At 44.2% G+C, this 22,357-nt stretch overlaps 1 protein-coding gene across 1 annotated transcript in view; it reads left to right on the top strand.

Annotated features, from left to right (window-relative positions):
• The window catches only part of CACUL1 (CDK2 associated cullin domain 1), a 921,069-nt gene that overhangs the window by 262,729 nt on the left and 635,983 nt on the right, over positions 1-22,357 (top strand). Inside the window, exon 3 of the mRNA XM_044055972.1 lies at positions 1,721-1,823. Coding sequence (XP_043911907.1) covers positions 1,721-1,823 — 103 coding nt within the window. The remainder of the gene's footprint in view (positions 1-1,720; positions 1,824-22,357) is intronic.

The following is a 22,357-nucleotide window of genomic DNA, read 5'->3' as shown; positions in this document are numbered from 1 at the left end:
TTTAGGGAAGCCTTGATTCAGCCTGTTTGTATCCCTGACCGACACAAAGTGCATTAGCTTCTTTTTCCTCATTCCTTGATAGGGACAAACACTAGGGGGTGCTCAGGTTCATTATTGCCCACCTGGGCTTTTTCTCCCCTCACTCTCATGGTGAAATTTCTCCAGAAAGCCAAGATGTGCAGAGATACAGTATTCTACATAACCACCTCTTGGCATTGTCAAATTCCTCCTGCAGTGACCACACATTTAAAGTTTCCTTTACTTGTTGATCCTCTTCTGATCTCCCACCAATCCAGCAAGTTTCACACAGACATCTGTGTTCTCAAATGAACCGCATGATTTATCCAGATCCACTGATGGCCAGGGACCCTTTATACCCTGCTAGAGTGATCTAAATACTTACCGCAGCTTGGTTACCATCCAAAAGACAGGTTTATAAGATTAAAGCAAGTTTTCCCTTTGGTCTACATAGCACATTTCAGACACTTTCCATTGCCCCACTTCCCTCACGACTATTATTTTTTGTCTAGGGTTCAGGCTCTAGTTTCTGTATTGTAAAAGTTCATGTGGCAACTATCTACAACTCTCAGTAAGGTTTCAAATCCTTGATGACATAGAAAGTCTGAAAAGCACTTTTATGAAACATTGTTCTCCTTAGGCTTCTAGCCAAGGAACCTCTAGGAGAGATGTTGCTGATTCAGTGCCACCTGCATAGACCAGTCCTTCAGTAGAGAAGTACACAAACATAGCTAATGAAGATCTAATGTTATGGAAAGTGCACAATTTTCATGCTAGTGTCATTCTCTGTGACCATCCCTCCTTTACATGTTATTGCATCTGGGGTGACTTCTGGTATTTGACAAATATGTTGTCCATTTGTTCCACAATGTAGTGAAAATTCTGGCATATTGACAGAACAGACAAAATACTAGAACACATGAACATGCAAGAGTGCTTGAATAGGGTGATGACTTCTGTACTGTGACCCTCCAGTGCCAATAAAATTAGTTGAACTTATGGTTTACATTTGCAGAAATCAGAACTTGCATTATTAACATGAAAATAAGTCTTCCATTATATTATAATTTATTATTATGCTGTAGTTTATTAAATCAAAATATGTTAAAAATTATGTGATCATTGTAAGATCTGTACAATTTTATGTGAACTGATTGTGGATTACTTCTCATAAAAAGGGTTTAGATGTGCAGGCTTGGCTGTGGGTTTACTGATGTATGAATCATTTTAGGCCATCTATTGTATATGTTTTGTATTTCCGTCTACCTTTTGATAGTCAGAATAGTAGTTGTTTTAGTGTATCTGATCAGAGTTGCTTCATCAGACAGCAGGATATTCAAATAGGGTTCATCTTTCCTCTCATTTTTACGTCATTTTAGTCCAGGTCAGCATTCTTTGTTATGTAGAATGAGAGCGGTACAATGTAGGATCCAGGGACTGAAAAATCTTATAGATAATAGCTGCAGATCAGAGTAACTTTAATTTTTGTCTGTTGACTGTAAATGCATTCTTCTGCATTTTAACTGATATGTGTAAGGCAGTTCATAAAGTATATTTAATTCAAAGCAGTGCTTTAATTTCACTTAAAAGTCTGTAGACTAATTGCCTTTTGTCAAGTTTCTTAGCAGTTGGGCATTAAGGTGTGATGACTATCCCGCATTTTGTTTGTGTTAATTATGTGTACTTTATTTTCCTTTTACAGTTGTGTATATAAATGTGTATGCCAGCAGCATTCAGAGCGGATGTATAATGATTTGATCCGAAAGATAACAAACCACTTAAAGAGGGTCTCGGAAGAGCTGCAGGTATGAAGCCTGTTTACTTTTTAAAACCTAAATCTCAACAGTTTACCAGATAGTGGGATCGATAGGTTATAACTGTGCAAACTATTGGTTCTGATTTAAGCTTCCTGTATGGAAAGATGTTCATCGTGTTACCCTGCTGCAGTCATCACACTTTGGTTATCCTGCCGTCAGGCGGTCTCGCAGTCGGCCCGAATTCCAAAGTCTTGGTCCGGCGTCGGTTGCTGTTGCTTCCTCCCTGACGTCAGTGTGCCAGGGGTATTTAAGAGGCATCCCACGCCATTTTCTTCAGTCTTTCTTGCCACGCGGTGCCCGAAGCAGAAGCAGTTCACAAGTGCTGGTCGTCAGATACCTGAGATTTTCGATTTGAATTTCAGTCCGAAGTCTTCATTAAAGCTAAGTACCCCGTTGGGGAACATTTTCTTCCCTCAGTCCGATGTCAGAAAAAGTTAACAATTGCATTTCTTGTGGGAAGCAAATACCTCATAAGAACTTCCATTCCTATTGTATTCCTTGCCTAGGCCTGGACCACCACGTCACAGCTTGTCGGTTTTGCGCTAGGTTTAATAAACGAACTACCAAACGCCGTTCTGACTTCGCACGGCATTACTTTGGTAGGAAATTTAATTATATCATGCCGTCGGAGCAGCCGATGACCGCCACTCATAAAAAACGCAAGGATAAGGACAGGCAGCCTAGGTATAAGCCAGACACCGAGGCCTCAGTTGGGCCTGTCGCTGGTTTTCCGGTTTTCAGTGAGGTGCCTACGCAGCCCCTGACGACTGCAGAACTGGAACCCCAGACAGCTGCGGATTCCCAAGTGGAGTCCACTAGGCCGACGCAGCCTTCTACTGGCACCGGAGCAGAACTAGACACGGGTGCAACGGAAACACCTTCGGTTGCAGAAGGTGTATTCAGACCGACTGCACTCACCATTAAATCTTATGCTAAACTTAAAACTCCTTTAAAACCAAAGAAAACTGTACCTCAGGCTACAGTTCAAGGCCCCATGCCTAAGAAACAGATGCTTAAGATGGCTGAAGAGTTAATTACCCTTATCAGGGGTTCCCATCCCCCTCCTGATAAAAGACCAAGACAAGAGGAGGATTATGCATCTTCTGACCACGTTTCTCTCTCCTCAGATTCTTCTGAAGAACAGGATTACACTTTTCCACCTTATGAGGATTCTGAGGCTGAAGATTCCATTCCCTCGGCTTCTCCCCCTGAAGACTACTCCTTTGGGGAAATTTTGCTTACCATGAGGGAACATTTCCACTGGGAAGGCCAGGATTACTCACATTCTAAGAAAAGGCTCCGAGAGTTCCTTTTACTACCCCAACACAGACCTCTTGCTATCCCTCCTGTTTTAGATATTGTGGATGATGTTTACTTGGAGTTTAGTTTAAATCCAGACTCTCTACCTCCTGCTCCAGCCAAACCAGACATACTACAGAGTACCTGACTCACACAAATTCCTTTATAAAAACCCTGTAGCTGACCCAGAAACAATTTCCCAGGGTCCGAAGGGAGGAAAAGCTTCTATGGCTAAAAATCCTGTGCCCTCTGAAAGGGATTATAGAGCCCTAGATAGATGGGGAAAGAAAATTTACACCTCAGCAACTCTGGCTATGAGAGCATTAAATTGCTAGTTTCACATGCTGGAATATCAACAATTCCTGATGTTTCAGTTAAAACAAAAATGAGCACACATTCAGTACAGCCTGAATTCAAGGAAATGCAGGATCTGTTGCATGCAGCTGAACAGGTGGGCAAACATATCTTGTAATGTGGATTTGATTCATTGGAAGCTTCCTGTAGAGCAGCTGTTACTGGCTCTGTCATACGTAGACATGCTTGGTTAAAAGAACAAACCCTCCCTGACCATGTTAAAGCAAAATTATTGGATGCACCTTTACAGCAGGATGTATTATTTGGTGTCAAAGCAGAAGAGGTTTTAAAGAAAATGGAGGATAAGGCAAAGTCTATTCAAACGGTCAAGGATTTTTTGCAGGTACAACCCCCTCGTTTCAGCAGAAATTGGCCAACAGAAAAACTGGTCCTTTCCAGCTTCAGACAGATCAAAGAGGGGCAAATACAGACGCCCAAGGGGCAGAGGTCAGTCACAGGGCCCTTACAAACCTTGCCAATGGGGTTCTGCTACCCAGAAAGGAGGAGAAGACAGGCTCCAGGCTAGCAGAAGACAAACATAATGACTCTATCCTCAAACTACCAAGCAAATCTCTCCTGGCAACTCCCTTGGGGGAAAACTAGCATTTTTTGCAGACAACTGGCACATCATCACAAAAGACAAATGGGTTCTAAACATCGTCTCCCAAGGATACAGATTCCACTTTCATACCTTACCAAGGATCAAAGGAATGCCAAACCTGCCACCAAATCAATGGGCAGAGGCACAAAAACAAATTGCAGCTCTCATGAACATGAACGCCATTCAACAGGTACCTGCACAGTAGCAAGGGCAAGGTGTTTACTCAAGACTCTTCCTAGTCCCAAGAAAGGACAAAGCATGGAGACCCATACTGGATCTTTCAATTCTGAACACCTATCTGCAAGTACCAAAATTCAAGATGCTAACACTACAGCAGCTTCTTCCCATGCTGGGCAAGAATTTTAGGCTAGTCACTTTGGACCTCAAGGAGGCATACCTGCATGTCCCTATCGGACAAAATTGCAGAAGATACCTCCGCTTCATTGCAGGTTCAACGCATTATCAATTCTCTGCACTGCCCTTTGGCTTATCTACTGCGCCCAGGGTCTTCACAAAACACCTGGCACCAGTAATTGCATACTGCAGACAAAGAGGAATTCAAATATACCCATACCTGGACGACTGCCTTATTCAAGCAGAAAGCAAGGACATTCTTTTTAAGCATCTGGCATTTGTCAAACACCTTTTAAGTTGCCTAGGATACACAGTAAACGAAAAGAAATCAAAACTAGTACCCTCACAAAACATAATATTCCTGGGTGCCAGCTTGAATACAACGGCCCAGATGGCTTTCCTCATGCCAGACAAGCAACGACAGCTGTTTCAATATTTCAAAATAATGGCAACAAAGACCCAACTCCCTGCAAGAAAAATTCTGCAGGCTTTGGGATTCATGGCATCTTGCATTCTTCTAATACCATTTGCAAAACTGCATATGAGGAAATTACAATGGTACCTGAAAAGTGTATGGACTCAGCACAGCCACAGCTTGGAAACAATGATACCACTCATTCCCTGCCTTCAACAGGAATTTCTGTGGTGGGCACAGGCATGTCACCTCAACAAGGGTCAGCCTTTCACCTTACCCACAGCCAGGCAAACTATGACAACAGATGCATTGGACTATGCCTGGGGAGCACACATGGCAGGGCAGTGCATTCAGGGCAAATGGACTACGGATCAGAGACACCTGCATATCAATCAAAAAGAAATGCTAGCAGTGCAGAATGCCCTAACAGCTTTCAAGGACCTTCTACACCCAGGACAACTACTAATAAAGACAGACAATGCCACATTTATGTGGTACATAAACAAGCAAGGGGGCACACATTCCTACCCTCTATGCAGGCAAGCAATGACCTTGTGGAGCACTGTACTCTCTTACCAGGTTCAATTACAAGCACAATTCCTGCCACAAAAGAATATCACATTGGCAGACGACCTAAGCAGAAACATCATGGATCCACACGAATGGAAACTAGATTCACAAGTATTTGCAATGATAGTTCAAAGATGAGGACGCCCAGACATAGATCTGTTTGCAAGCCCCCACAACCACCAACTTCAAAAATTTTGCACAAGGACCTTCCATCCACTAGCTTGGAAAGTGGACGCCCTCTCATTCAGTTGGAAAACATTAACAGTTTATGCCTTCCCCCACTGACTCTTCTAGCAAAGGTACTGCTGAAAGTCAGATTAGAGAGGCCACAAATGATACTTGTTGCACCAAACTGGCCACGCCAACATTGGTATCCAATTTTAAGGAATATGGCCCACGGCCCACCATGGATTTTGCCACAAATTCCTCACCTGCTCACCCAGCGAGACCATTAGATTCTACACAGCCAGCTCAAGACTTTAAACCTGGCTGCATGGCAAATTACCTAAACAACCTACCAACACCTTTATCCAAAGCTGTTATGGATGTCATTCTGGAGGCCAGGAGGCCCAGCACCAGGAAAACCTGTTCAGACAAATGGAAAAGATTTTGCACCTGGAACCAGGCTAAAGGCCTAAACCCCCTTGATCCAAACATCCCTCAGATTCTACAATATTTGACTGAGATGTTACACAAAGGACTTTCCTTTTCATCTATTAAGATCCACGCATCAGCAATTTCAGCGCATTACAGCACGGATTCTCCTTTATTTTCACATCCATTCCTAAGCCAGTTCCTCAGATGGGCTAAAAACTTAAGACCACCAAGGAGAGCTCCAACACCTACTTAGGATCTCAACTTTGTTCTGGAAAAGCTTACACTGCCGCCCTTTGAACCAGCTTTTTCAGCTGATTTAAAATTTCTTTCATGGAAAACTGCCCTACTACTAGCAATAACCTCAGCTAGAAGAGTCTCAGAGCTACAGGCACTAATGGCAGTGGAACCTTTCATCATTTTTCATCAAGACAGAGTCTCTCTACGAACTAATCCTTCCTTTATGCCAAAGGTGGTATCCAGTGTGGCCCTAAACCAAACCATTCACTTGCCCACCTTCTTCCCAAATCCCCAGAACAAAGGAGAAAGACTCCTGCACTCTTTGGACATTCACAGGCAATTACGTTACTACTTAGATAAAACTAAGGCTTTCAGAAAAATTGACCAGCTTTTTGTAGCCTATGCTACAGGATCACAAGGAAAAGATATCTCAAAACAGACCATTTCAAAATGGATAGGACATTGCATACGTTTCTGCTACACACATCATGGGAAACCAGTACCTGCTAACATTAGATCCCACTCCACCAGGGCTACAGCTACATCAGCAGCCTTTCTCAGGGGAGTGCCAACCAAGGACATTCTGGAAGCTGCTACTTGGAGTTCAGTGCACACCTTCACCAAACACTATCACTTACCACTATACTCTAAGACTAGAGCTGGCTTAACCACTGCAGTTTTGCAGGGCCTACTAGCTTCTTCTAACCCTGTTTGATTCCACCTCCCATCCTTAGCTTTGGGATTCACCCCAGGTGTGATGACTGCAGCAGGGTAACATGATGAACATAGTACAGTTTTGTACCTACCATAAATGTAGATGTTCGAGTGTTCACCCTGCTGCAGTCCAGGTTACCCTCCCTCCATCCCCTCTGAACTAGCTGAACTTATCTCTACCACTTCTTCCTATACTACCTCTGTGGTGTATTTGCTTGTGCCTAAGGGTTTTGTTTGATTTTTATATAACCATATATATATTTTGCCTACCTATTGGGGGCACCTTACATCTGGGGCAAGAAAAACTGAAGAAAATGGCGCTGGATGCCTCTTAAATACCCCTGGAGCACTGACGTCAGGGAAGAAGCGACAGCAACCGACGCCAGACCAAGACTTTGGAATTCGGGCCAATTGCGGGACCGCCTGTCGGCAGGATAACCCAAGTGTGATGACTGCAGCAGGGTGAACACTCGAACATCTACATTTATGGTAGGTACAAAACTGTACTTTTTGGTTACAAGTATATTTACTTGTTAAAAATAATGCTTGTGATTCAACAAATGGCAGATGCGATTCCACTTTCATTTATAAGAACCATGCTGCACACTTTAATTTAATCAGGAGATACAACATGTTATTTTTCACTTAGGGGCAATGTACAGTGCCCATTGTGTTGTTAAAAGTTCGACAAGACTTTTTTTCTTTTAGTAATCTTACCTACAAAAATAAAGTGGTTAAAAATCATTAACATGATGAATGGTTGCTGACTTTGGAATATGGAAGGTCACAGTTTGCTTATTTTCTCCCCTGCTCCAAAGTGCTTTAAAAGTGTATGAATATGAAGGTACAATTGCATATCACCTCAGCACCTGTGAGTGAATCATCGTAGAGATCATCCTTGAATCAGTGTTATGATTTTCAGCCAAGACTTGATCCATTTTTTCCTTCCTTATCCATCCTCCCATCACACATTTTCCTGTCTTCTACCCTCGGCACCGAGTTCCCTTCTAACATAAGTGTAGCATGTAACTTCCTCACCAGAATACCTTCAGTTCCTTAATGTGTTTTAAATGTGTTCAGTGAATGTTGTATGTGTTTAACACAAACAGGAGCGGCCTTAGGTCAACTGGTGCCCTAGGCAAAAGGGCTCCACGGTGCCCCCACCACACCACCCAGTGCCCCCATCCTGGTCTACCTACACCAAATAAGCACTGAAAAAGTGCCCCTACTAGAGTGGCGCCCTAGGTGGCCACCTAGTTGGCCTATGCCTAAGACCGGCTATGAACACAAATATAACAATCTTAAAACATCACATTCACTGTAACTGAAAATAAAGACCTACTTTGTCATCAGAAGCCAGAGGGCTTCCTCTGCCATGCAGAAATGTCATTACTACTTAAAAACAAACAAAATAACTGTACAGTGAATTCACTAATGTGTATTTGCATAGGACACTTCTTTCCAAACTCACCCTTCATATAAAATGTGTTGTAATGCAAACCATTTAACTGTACCTGGAGTTGTCCAGTTAATTGAGGAATGCCAGAGGGAGAGTTTGGATGACGACTGAGTACCTGCTGCAGTGCTGTCATCTGTAATAAGACCTCCCCTCCTTTTTTTTCTCATTTGAAGTCCGGTTTCCATAGTCATGTTTACCTTGCATATGTCCTGCCTCGGTTTCTGACATTGTTGTACTGCTGATAAGGGTGAGTGAAACAGACAGTGGACCGATTACAGTCACATTATTTGTGGCACAACATACTGCAAATGGAATAACTGCTTTACTGCTGGATAAAAATCGCACTGCATTACTGCTGGATAAAAGTCACACTCTTTTTGCCAAAATGTAAGTTGCACAGCTTCAATTTTTTTCAGTATGTGCTTGTACCTGCGTGGGTTAAAATATTTATTTTTTCTCATCACTTCTATATCTCCCTTGGAACATGTTCATACTTCCCCATTTGAGAACTATTGTTCTGAACACATTCCTCTCAACTGTCCAGATTTTCACAGAATGTCCAGATGTCATATTTTTCATCTGTTCCTCATACTTTTAGGATTTTCTGGCAAATAGTTGACAATTCATTGAGGATAGAACAGATTTTTGAGTTTGAGTTTGTACCCTTCAGAAAATTCACGCTAATTGAAAACATTTTATTCTGTCAACTTTCTAAGTTTATAAGATCCGTATTTAAAAATTGTCCCTATTTTTTTGTGGGCCTTTGCTCCCCCCCCATTATTTGTGGCTTTGTCCAGATTTCTTGCTCTAAGAGGTATGTAAGTATTACTGTTAGTTTGTTGCTGTGTAATTGTATTGAAATGCAGTAATCTGTTGATGGACAAAGGTTGTTTAGATTGTGATAAATGGCTCTTGATGTGTACACTTGAGCTTGCTATGTGAAGTGGCATCATTCAGAATTTGGGTTATTCTACATGCGAGCTCATCAATTCCAGTTCTGTATCCAAAGCTTAGCTATTGGCTAAATTGTAAAGTTCGATTGCTTTTATAAAATGGATGAGTTTTTCAGTCTGTTGAAGATCAGCTATATTGTTTCACTGATTGAGCTTTGCTTTATAGTGTTTGCTAGTGGTGATTGTTGACTGTACTTCTTAGCAGAGTTCAGCATCTGTGCAAGAGCAGGGTTTGTGATTTTACTGTCCTGCTTTAATAGTGGTGCTCAGCTGTCAGCTTCTTCAGAATGATTGTCGGAGGCAGTAATAGAGGTTCTTGTTTTTGGAATGTTAGATTCTTTTTTTTTTTTTTTTTTTTCAGAAAAACCAGGGTGTATCATCTGATCTGAAGTTGTTTTTCATTTGGTCTTCAATCTGTGGGACTCAGATCCGACTCAACCGTATACTCCAACATCAGAGCCAAAATCCAATCTCGTCCCTTACCCACAATGCCCCACTCTCCTCCTCCCCTCAGATCTCATTTGCCACTCGTTTTGACGAGCTGCCATTTGTCTGAGCTCCTTCAGGGTGTTGTAGTAGCTAAGTAAGTTTTCTTGTGGATTTTTTCTCTCCATCTGCCTTATTGTCTTCCTACCCTTCTATCCCTGTGCTGGTCCATTTTCGGTAAAAAAACAAAAACACAAGCAAAAAATAACTTCATTCTATCCTTTCCATCTATCTTCCATTATTCGCTTGTGTGGAGTGTGTGTGCTTCTTGTCTCCATGGCCAACATTCCTAAGTCGGGGTTCAAGAAGTGCACGGAGTGTGGGCACAAGAGTCCTCCATCTGATGCCCACACTCTGTGCATGATGTGTGGGGGTTCCTCACCTTGATTCCTCCTGCTCCATTTGTGCGGGCTTAAACCCCTGTGTGCTTATCAACAGGGGGAACAAATTTATCTTAAAGGACCTATTAGCTCCCGCCACAGAGTCCTCTACTTCTATTCCCTCTGCTTCTGGGACTCAAACTCCTGACAAGAAGCCTGGGGAAGAAGATCAGGTCAGCCATAAGGAGCAGGATTGGCTGAGGAAGAGGTCGCCTGACCGGTCTTCCTCTGCCGAATCTCCCACCAAGTCTAGGCCTGAACTGGCCCAGGGTTCTCCTCTGCTCCAGTTGCCCCATTTCTCCCTGGAGCCGGAGAGTCCCCGAGCTAGATCTCCTGCCTCTGCCTCCCCTTGGTGCCATTCCAGGCCAGGGTCGGTAGCTTCCTCTGTTCGGTCCACTCAGAACCTATCTGAAGCCGAGGTGGGCAGGTTGATGTTGAAGTTTCTTCAGGACTAGATTCATCTTGGGGTCTTAACTGCTCCATCCCCCTCTGGAGCCGTGAGCACACAGTCTGGTATCCTCCCGATATCTCTTTCTCCAGTCTGACCTTCAGATTAGGAGCCCTTGGGTCTGAGATTTCCTAGTGGTGAGGTGTTGACGCCAATGGTCCCTTGTACCCGATTACCTTGAGCGGTTCGGCTCCATTGTCTTCGGACCCGACTGACTCTTGGAGGTATAGCTTCGGTATCGGCTCTGAGATTTTCGGTGGTATCGCTTACCTTCAGGGCTTTGGTGCTGGGAAGCAGGGCTCTAACTCCCCCTTCGGTGGTTGGGGGCAGTGGTCCAGGTGGCTCCTGCGCTGGCAGTTTCGGCTCCAGCTGTGCTGCTTTCTGGGATCTGCTTGCCTTTGGCTTTCGAGGTGGTAGTGGAGAGGGTCCTCTCGGCTCCTTGGAAAGTTTTGACACATTCTTCCTGAGATTCTACCCCGGCTCCTTCTGTGTCTGGGCCGGAGTCATCTGTCGTGCCCCTTCAGGGACAGCCTGTTGCCAGACCACCCCAGGACGTTCCTCTTCAGGAATTTCCCGAAGCTTCAAAGTCCTCTCCAGAGCCCCCCTCCTCCCTGAGGAGGTGTCTCGGAAGCATACATGCAAAAGGAAGGCACTTAGATTCCCCACCAGAATCTCTTACGGAAGATGCAGATTTGGATGAATGGGGAGGGTTCTTCCTGATCACCCCCTGACAATGTCTCTTTTGGGGACATCATAAATATTCTGCACCAGAGAGATGGTGATCTTCCCTCAGACCCAACCCTTGCAAGTCTGTATTCCTGGAGACGTTTGGCACAGGGCCTTGTACATCTTGGGTGACCCACCCCCCCCAGATTCTTTTGTGGATCTCATCTCTAGTAGGGCATGGAAGGAACTGGACACAGTTAAGCCCGTTCCTAAGTGCCTGGACAAGGTTCTTAGTGCTCCTTCTGACAGGCCGTATTGGTCCAGGGGTTACCCAGTCGATGCCATGGTGGTTGCGGTGGCCACCAAGAAGGAGCTGGCCCAGGAGATCTCTTCAGTCCATCCTCCAAACATGGAGTCTAGGGTGATGGACCACTTTGGGAATTTGGTGTATGCTTCAGCCAGTTTTACTCTGCGTGTGCTGAACTATTTGGCCCATGTCGCCAGACTCCAGAGGGACCTAGTTAAAGAAGTCTCTGAGTCTGCCTCAGGGTCCATGTTGGCAGAGGAGAAGGTTTTCTCTGGCCACCTTTACTGCCATTTCGAACATGTCCATGAGGCTTCTTTCTCATGTGATTGAGGGTGTCTCTAGGGTGGCTGGGACGGGTGTTGCCATTAGGCTGCATGTTTGGCTCCGGCTTTGTGCTTTTTCAGAACCCTTTAAGGTGTCATGTCATTCATGAACAACCCCTTTGACGGGTCAACTTTGTTTGGCAAAACTGTTTGTGACACTCTTACCCAGAATGATTAAAATGGGAAGACCTTGTCTGCCATCAGGATCCGCTTCTCTACTCCACAACGATCTTTTTCTAAGAATCAGTGTGTGGTCAAGAAGTTATGGTTTTGGAAGTCTCAGGGTTTTTCCCCAGGATGCTTAGGGTCAGTCTTCTCCCAGGGGCAGAGGGAGAAATGACAGATGCCACCCACATGGTAGAGGGAGTCTGCGGAACCAAGGGTCTCAAGATTCGATCTTTGACAGACCCTTTCAGCAACCCTGAATGATTGCCGACTGCTCTACTCTGGAGCAGTAGAAATCGCCAAGCTGCTTGAAAAACGAGTCATCCAGCTCGTCCCCTTGCTGGATCAGGCATGTATTCCAGGTTCTTTTTAGTGCCAAAGAAAATGGAGGATTTAAGACTCATTATGGATCTTACTACCCTGATCCTGTCCGTTGCCAAGAAGAAGTTTCGGATGGCCACCCTACAGTCCATTCTGCCCTTTCTGAAGATGAATGACTGGATGTGGTCGGTGGACCTTCAGGATATGTATAATCATGTGAAAATGAACAGATGCTCCAGACAGTTCTTTCACTTCCGGCTGGGAGCCAGTCATTTTCAGTTCAGAGTGCTCCCCATTGGACTCAAAACTGACCCCCCCCCTCCGTGGTTTTTACCAAAGTGATGGTAGTGGTGGCTCACCTATGGCTTCAGGGGTTTCAGGTCTTCCTTTACCTGGACGATTAGCTCCTTTCCTCTCACTCCAGGCATTGACTAATTCAAGCTAGAGATTACCTCCTTCTTCTAGCCCCTTCCCTGGACATTGCGATCAGTCTAGCCAAGTCGAACTTGGAACCTGTTCAAGTGTTGGACTTAGTAGGTGCCAAGTTGGATACGATACAGGGCAGGATGTTTCTGCCTCCAGAGAGGTTGTCACTCCAACAACCCATGAAGTGTCTTCTTCAGACACTTTTCCCCCAGCAGGTATGTTTCTTTGAATGTTGGGGTCCATGACGGCTAGGATCACCCTTCTACACATGAGGATTCTTCAGTGGACTTTAGCTGTACAGTGGTCCCGTCTCTGACCTCTTTTTCGTATCTGGTCCAGCTATCCCGAGTTTGTTGGGACTCTCTTTGATGGTGGCTTCAGTCCCACCCATTTGTTCTTCCCTCCTCCTCGATTATGGTGACCATGGACTCCTCCCTGCTCGGATGGGTGGTACATTGCATGGGACGGGACGGTCTAAGGCATGTGGCCCTCCTTGGAGACCAGTCTGTATATCAGTGTCCTGGAGATGAGGGTGGTGCTTTTAGCATTGCAAGCCTTTCAGGCCTTTCTTCCTACCGGGAAAATTGCCATCCAGATACACAACATGTCAGTAGTCTGATACATCAACAAAAAGAAGGGGGAACCAGATCTTATCCCCTTTGCCGCGAGGTCATGAGATTGTGGGAGTGGGCAATCTCTTCCAACCGGTTTCTGGTGGCAGCGCACATTCCGGGGGAAGTCCAGCATCCCAGTAGACAGGCTCAGCAGAACCATTCTGATGCCTTACGAGTGGTGTCTGAATCCTTTAGTAGCAGACATGCTCTTTCAAAAATGGAGTCATCCTTGCTGCAATCTCTTCGCCTCTGCTTCCAATGTGAAGTGCAGCGAGTAAATACCCCCCCCCCCCCCGGGAGTCGCCCAGAGATGCACTGGTCCATGCTTGGCCCTCTGGTCTACTTTATGCTTATCCTTTTCTTCCTGTGATTCCCAAGTTTATTCAGAAAGCACAATGTTTAAAGAGCAAAGTCATCCTCATTGCCCCTTCTGGCCTCGCCAAGTTTGGTTCCCTACTCTTTGGTCTCATTTAGTATGTCATTCCTGCACTCTGGATCCAGTTCCGGATATTCACACACACCCATTAAGGGTTCCCCATCAGGACTTAGTCAGACTGAAGCTCTTGGCTTGGCTGCTCCATGTTCCCTGATGGCCAGGACTCCCAGGGTGTCTCCGCCTATCAAAAAGATTGTGGTTGCGGCTCATAAGGCTTCTACCATGAAGATCTATTCCAGTAAGTGGAAACCTTTCTCTGTCTGGGCTTCTCAGCACAATTTGGATCCATTTACAGCTCAAGTCCCTGCCATTTTGGATTTTCTAATTCGTATTGATGTCACAATGGCGCTAGTTTTTCTACAGTTAAAGTTCAGTTGTCAACAATTTCAAATTTGCATGTTGGGGAGAATACATCCTCCCTGGCTTCTTCTAAGCTTTGCAAGGCCTATTTGAAAGGCACTTTTTTTCTTTATCCTCTTAACAAGGACCCTACACCTCCTTGGTACCTAACTCTGGTTTTACAGGCCCTGGTTTATCTGCCATTTGAACCAGCTGCCACTGTCTATTTACAATTCGTATCATGGAAGACAGCCTTCTTGGTGGCTGTTACTTCATCCAAGAGGGTTTCTGAGCTGAAGGCATCATCTATCAAGCCCCCTTATCTGCTTTTCCATAAGGACAGAGTGAATCTTCGTACTAACCCATCTTTCTTACCAAAGGTGGCCTCTGAAGCTAATATTAACCGGGTGATTAATTTGCCAGTCTTCTTCCCGAATTACCAGAACAAAGGGGATACAAATTACATTTACTTGATGTTCAGAGGCAGCTACGATTTTATTTGCATAGAGCCAAAAGTTTTCGACAGTTGGATCAACTTTTTGTATCTTTCTAAGACACATTTGGGAAAGCCTTTTAAGGTCATTATTCCTCAATGGATTTCCAGCTGTATTTCCACAGCTTATCTTTACAAAGGTTTGTCTGCACTAGGTCCCATTTGTGCACATTCTACTGGATCAGTGTCTACTTCTGCAGCTTTTTGATCCAGGGTTCCTGTTGATATCTGTTCAGCTGCTATTTGTTCTTCTTCACATAATGTTTATCTCCCATTACAAAGTGGGTACTCTCTCCAGGAGCAGGGCTTCTTTTGGCTCATCTGTGCTCTGGAACATCCTTCCATGAAGGACTGCTAAGGCTCTTATAGCTACAGACTCTGTCCCATAGGTTGAAGACCAAATAAAAAACAACTGCAAATAAAGAAGTTATGTGCTTACCATAACGTTCCATCTGATGTGTTGCTTTTCATTTGTCTTCAACCGTCCCTCCCTCCTTTCCCGTACCTTTTTGGCTCTGTTGTGGACTGGACAGATGTAGGTGCAGGTGTCTTCTTGGCCTGAGCTGAGTCTGTGTTTGACAATGCCTTTTTTGGTCAGGGATTAAGTTTTTCTTGCTGTGGAGGGTTGGTGCTGCCCTGCAGCAAACTCAATCTGAGGGGAGGAGGGAGAGTGGGGCATTATGGATAGGTGAATAGCTTGGATTTCGACTCAGATGCTGGAGTATATGGCCGAGTCGGAGCCGTGCTGGATCCGAGTCCCATAGGTTGAAGACAAATGAAAAGCAACAACTCAGATGGAACGTTATGGTAAGTACATAACTTCTTTTTTTGTGTGTCTGAATTTTCAAAGTTAAACATTAATGTTGCTGTAATGTATAGGTCAGTCATTTTCATGATTGTGATAGGCTTCCGTAATCCAAGCAGAGACTGGTTTATTTTCTTATTGCTTGCTGGTGACTGCCACAGTTACATTAAGTAAAGTGTGTGTGTATTTGATAACAGATAACCTGCATTTATGTTATCAGAGGTCATTTTCTGTACTTGTATTGGAGAGATAGGCATCATTAGCAGAGACAGATCATGATCAAATGTGGCACTAGGCAGGGTAATGGATCAACACCCGACTCCAGCCATTCCAGTGTCCCCATTACTTAGGCATTTCTCCTGTTACCATAAACACTGTTCAAACATGTCAGTGTGCATACTGTTTTCTTCTTTACTTCTACTATGATTAGAGATATTTAAAACTTTTATTTTAAAATGTATAGCACAAACACTGATAGCCATTTGCTAAACAAAGCAATACAGTCTCCCTGTGAAAACAGACTCAGCATGAACAGTAAGCTTCCCTTCACTTGAAACTCGCATTCATTGAAACGGCATTGAAACACACATTCAAAGAAAGTGCATCTAGCCAGTGGCGATTAAGTTTACTTCTGGATGGTTTTCAAACCATAGGCCCCTTGTGCACACAATAAACAATGAAACAAAACATATGAACCAATAATGACAAAACTATCCATTTCAAAACATTTCAACCACAAAAGGCAATTCAGACGTCTGTCATCACCATCCACGAATATCATTCAGTGTACACAATCTCTTCAGAAATAAAAATCATTTGAATAATTCCACATTAAAAAGATCTATAACTAATGATGACGTTGCTGCTGGCAAACAGTTGTACATTTCAGTGTTTCATGTACAAATTAAGTGCCTGCTGCCTATGGGGGAATAAAATTGCTCGTGTTACATTAAAAAAAAAATGGTAAGCTGGTAACATTGCAGTAAGGAATGGCTGTCAAACTGGCAACAGGTTCAGAGTTGCTAGGTATCTCATCCAAAGGAGAACACACTCAGGAGTGTAGCCCCCCCCCCCCTTAAAGAGCACTACAGTGTCAGCATGCTGTCTACATGGTGTGGGAGTAGAACATAGTCTTCTGCACAAATGGCAGGTAATGCCTTCTGTTGTGCTGCTAACAGTACTTTCAGATTTTATAGTAGAAACACTGATGATGGTCATTTGCTGAACAAAACAGTTACACATTGAAAACAGACTTGGCATGAGCAACAGTTAGCTTCTCTTCCCTTGAAACTCAGCATTCATTCAAAATGCCCAGAAACTTGATATTATTTAAAAATACACAGAAACTCAACAGTCCTTTAAAATGCATTAGAACTCATTTTTTTGAAAATGCACAGAAACTCATCAGTCCTTGAAAGTACACCTGCTGATGACAGTTTGGTAGTTGGTGTAGAGGATTCGGGCACTAGTCACCTGTAAACAAGAGTTTGGGCCTGAATAAGTTGACTAACCTGACACCTCTAGCTGGGTATTTTACAAATACACACCACCCCCTACTTACCTTTACCTCTAACTTGTTAACTCATAATCTTCATAAACATTTTGTGCTTGTTTGTATTTCATCTGGAATGGAATGGCAGTGCTCCACTCCATTCTTTAAAATGTGAATGCATCTTTAGTGTGACACATACACAGATGCTACTAAGGATGCACTGTGCATGCATTCTTAAAGAAATGTAACTTCCTGCAGAGTGCATTCTTAAAGAGGAAATATAAGTTTTGTGGCATCCCTTCAGCCTGTGGGCCCCCCAGCCAGTGGGCCATAGGCAGCTGCCTAGGTTGTGTAGTGCTGGAGCCAGCTCTGATCATTAAATGTACAGGATATGGATCAGTGTTGCAGTAGTCTGAGCTGTATGGGCATTACCCTTCATGATTAGCCAGCTTTTCAAAGCTTAAGGGTACCTTATTTGCACTCTTAGCAAGAGCTTGTGAGGATCTCCATTTAAAGACAGTTGGAGCGCAGATTACCTCAGAGCTTTTTTGCTACTGAAGACTGCTCCTTCAGCGGACCACATGGAACTGTCAAGCCTTCAAAGGCTGGGCAGAGAAGTTCTCTGTGGAGAAGAACCTTCCACTATATGTCTTTTTTTCTGAGGGAAACTAGTTTTTTTATTCAAAGTATGCTATTTTGCTAGGAAATGTTTTATTTTAGGACTGTCATTGCATTTCTAATGAAGTCTTGTATGTAAATGCTTACATGAACATTTTGTATGAAAAATCAGGTATTGTGTGTTTGGGGCAAATTATTATACTTGTAGGGGACTGTCACTGATTTACTTACTTCATTTCCACTTGTTCTGTACTTTACCTTTTACTGACTCATCCAGCACTGATAGCCAACTTTCTGGTTTCTTTTTTGGCTTACCTGTGGAGTAACTGTCAATCTCTATGGCTTTACATTTCCCTGTCTGCAAGACCACTGCTGATGTTCATCGTGTTTCACTGTTGCAGTCATTACACTTGGGTTATCCTGCTGGCAGGCTACCTGCAGTCGGCCTGAATTCCAAAGTCCTGGTCCAGCGTCGGTTGCTGTCGCCTCTTCCCTGACATCAGTGCGCCAGGGGCTCCAGTCTTTCTTGCCGCGCGGTGCCCGAAGCAAAAGCAGTTCGCAAGTGCCGGTCGGCCGACTCCTGAGATTTTCAAAATTGAATTTCAGATCCGAAGTCTTCAATAAAGCTAAGTCCCCGTTGGGGAAACTTTGTCTTGCTCCAGACCGATGTCGGAAAAAGTTAACAATTGTATTTCTTGTGGGAAGCAAATACCTCATAAGGATTTTCATTCTTACTGTATTCCTTGCCTAGGCCCTGACCACAACGTTGCTAGTTGTCGGTTTTGTGCTAGATTCAACCAACGCATTATTAAGCGTCGGTTCGATTTTGCTTTACATTACTTTGGCCGAAGGTTTAACTATATAATGCCGTTGGAACAACTGACGACCGGAATTCATAAAAAGCACAAGGACAAAGAAAAGGACAGGCATCCGAGGTACAAAACCGACGACGAAGCCTCTTTTAGGCCAGTTGCCGGTTCTCAGTGAGGTGCTTTCACAGCCCCTGACACCTGCTACCTCAGAGCCACAGGCCGCCTCCGACTCCCACGTGGAGACAACTAGACCTCTAGAAACTCAAGGTATTCGGCTTAAACTCAAGGTATTCGGCTTACGGGAAACTATTCCCTCAGATGGGTCTGGAGCCGCTGAGCAGGCATCGGCCTCTGAGGGTGTTTTCAGACCTACACAGCTTACTATCAGGACCACTTCAGCAGCCAAGGCAAAGTCTAAAACACCTTTAAAGACAAACAAGTACAGCATTCTCCTGGACCGTCATCCATGCCAAAGAAACAGATGCTTAAAATGGCCGAAGACCTAATTACTTTGATCAGAGTTTACCTGATCATGTTAAAGCAAAATTATTGGATGCTCCATTACAGCATGATACTTTGTTTGGTGTTAAGGCAGAAGAGGTGTTAAAGAAAATGGAGGATAAAGCAAAGTCAATGCAGACAGTAAAGGATTTCTTACAGGTTCAGCCACCTAGATTTAGCAGGAACTGGCCTTCAAAAAAATTGGTCCTTTCCAGTGTCAGACAGGCCACAAAGAGGCAGATACAGACGCCCTAGAGGCAGAGCTCAGCCCCAAGGCTCATACAGACCCAAACAATGGGGTGCTTCAGCCCCCAAAGGCAGAGAAGACAAATCACAACCTTATAGGAAACAGTCCCAATGACTTTCCTCTACAAATGCCAAGCACTTAACTTTCGGCAGCACCCTTAGGGGGAAAATTAGCACTTTTCTCACAAAATTGGCACATGATCACCCAGGACAAATGGGTACTGAATATTGTTTCTCAGGGTTACAGGTTCCACTTTCACACCCTACCAAGGTCAAAAGGTATGCCAGACCTGGCACAAAATCAATGGGCAGTGGCACAAAAACAAATTTCTGCTCTCATGGACACAAAGGCTATTCAAAAAGTACCACAGCAAGAACAGGGGCAAGGATTTTACTCAAGACTTTTCTTGGTACCCAGAAAGGACAAAGCCTGGAGACCAGTACTGGACCTGTCTATTCTAAACACTTTCCTGGATATTCCAAAATTCAAAATGTTGACACTGCAGCAACTTTTACCCATGCTGGGCAAGAAGGCTTGGCTAGTTACTTTGGACCTCAAAGAGGCATACCTGCATGTCCCAATCAGACAATCTTGCAGACGATACTTCAGATTCATAGCTGGCGCAATGCATTACCAATTCTCTGCACTGCCCTTTGGCTTATCTACTGCGCCCAGGGTTTTCACAAAATGCCTGGCACCAGTAATTGCATTTTGCAGCCAAAAAGGAATTCAAATATATCCCTACTTGGACGACTGCCTTATTCAAGCAGAGAGCAAGGACATTCTTCTTACAGCATCCGGCGTTTGTAAAAAGATTACTAATTTGCCTGGGGTACACAGCAAATGAAAAGAAATCAAAACTAGTGCCCTCTCAAGAGATAATATTCCTGGGTGCAAGCTTAAAATACAACTCCCCAGATGGCTTATCTCAGGCCAGACAAGCAAAGGCAACTGACTCATTACTTTCAAATGATGGCAACAAAGACCCAGCTACCTGCAAGAAAAATTCTGCAGGCTTTGGGCTTCATGGCATCCTGCATCCTACTAATTCCATATGCAAGACTGCATGTGAGGAAGCTACAATGGTATCTAAAAAGTGTTTGGATTCAACATTGCCACAGCCTGGAAACCATAATAACTCGTATTCCATGCTTGCAACAGATGTTTTGATGGTGGGCACTGGCCTGTCACCACAACAAGGGACAGCCTTTCACTTTACCCATAGCCAGGCAGACACTAACAACAGATGCATCGGATTATGCCTGGGGGGCACACATTGCAGCAAAATGTATTCAGGGCACGTGGCCTGCGGACCAAATGCATCTTCATATCAATCAAAAAGAGATGCTAGCTGTACACAATGCCCTGGCAGCCTTCAAGGATCTACTACATCCAGGACAACTATTACTAAAGACGGACAATACTACAGTTATGTGGTACATAAACAAGCAAGGGGGCACACATTCCTACCCCGTCTGCAGGCAAGCCATGACTTTGTGGAACACAGCACTGACCTATCAAGTACATCTGCAGGCACAATTCCTGCAGGAAAGAAAAATACTCTGGCAGATGAACTAAGCAGAAACCTCATGGACCCTCACGAGTGGAAACTAGATCCACAGGTCTTCAGCATGGTAACAAGGAAATGGGGATGCCCAGACCTAGATCTTTTTGCCTCCCCTCACAACTGCCAACTACAGAGATTCTGCACAAGGACTTATCGCTCACAAGCATGGAAAGTGGATGCTGTTTCATTCAGCTGGAAAACCCTAACAGTTTATGCTTTTCCACCACTGCCTCTCCTTCCCAAGGTACTCCTAAAAGTCAGACAAGAGAAGCCAAAAATGATTCTGATTGCCCCAGACTGGCCACGCCAGCACTGGTACCCAATCCTAAAGAGCTTGTCTCAAGGCCCAGCCTGGACTTTACCTCAAATTCCTCATATTCTGACTCAACAAAACAACAAAATCCTGCACAGCCATCTCAGAACCTTAAATCTGGCTGCATGCAAATAATATAGCCACTCAGAACACACCTCTCTCTAAAGCTGTTGTGGAAGCCAGGGGGCCCAGCACCAGAAAATCTTATGCAGAAAAATGGAAGAGATTCTGTGCTTGGAACCAGGCACAAGGACTTGGACCACTTGTTCCAAATATTCCTCAGATTTTACAATACTTAACTGAGATGCTGGACAAAGGCCTATCCTCGTCATCAATTAAGATCCATGCCTCTGCCATTTCAGCTCATTACAATACGGAACCTCCTATTTTCTCCCATCCACTGCTAAGACAGTACCTCAGAGGGGCTAAAAACATAAGACCCCCAAGGAGAACACAGATACCTACATGGGAACTCAACTTTGTTTTGGAAAAGCTCACACTGCCTCCTTTTGAGCCAGCCAATACAGCTGATATAAAATTCTTATCATGGAAAACTGCTCTGCTCCTAGGAATAACTTCAGCAAGAAGAGTCTCAGAGGCATTAATGGCAGTGGAACCCTTTATCATTTTTCATCCGGACAGGGTTTCTCTAAGGACAAACCCAACATTTATGCCAAAGGTAGTATCCAGTGTGGCTCTTAACCAAACCATTCATTTGCCAACATTTTATCCAAATCCCCAGAATAAAGGGGAGAGACTTCTGCACTCTTTGAACATACACAGGCAGCTACGTTTCTGCTTGGACAAAACAAAAGCTTTCAGATAAACTGAGCAACTTTTTGTAGCATATGCTGCAGGATCACAAGGAAAGGCTGTCTCAAAGCAGACTATTTCAAAATGGATAGGACACTGTATTCATTTCTGCTATGCACAGCATGGCAAGTCAGTGCCTAAGAATATTAGGCCACATTCTACCAGGGCAGCAGCCACTTCAGCAGCCTTTCTCAGAGGAGTACCAACCAAGGACATTTTGGAGGCTGCAACTTGGAGTTCAGTGCACACCTTTACCAAGCATTATCACTTACCTCTTTATTCTAAATCCAGAGCAGGCTTTGCCACTGCAGTTCTGCAAGGCCTCTTTGCCACTCCTAATCCTATTTAGACCCAGCCGCCCTACCTCAGCTTTGGGATTCAATCCGAGTGTAATGAC

This window comes from Protopterus annectens, chromosome 14.part0 (genome assembly GCF_019279795.1).
Source record: "Protopterus annectens isolate FY-2018-M chromosome 14.part0, PAN1.0, whole genome shotgun sequence".
Taxonomy (NCBI): domain Eukaryota; kingdom Metazoa; phylum Chordata; order Ceratodontiformes; family Protopteridae; genus Protopterus; species Protopterus annectens.
This window is presented reverse-complemented; position numbering and strand designations above follow the sequence as displayed.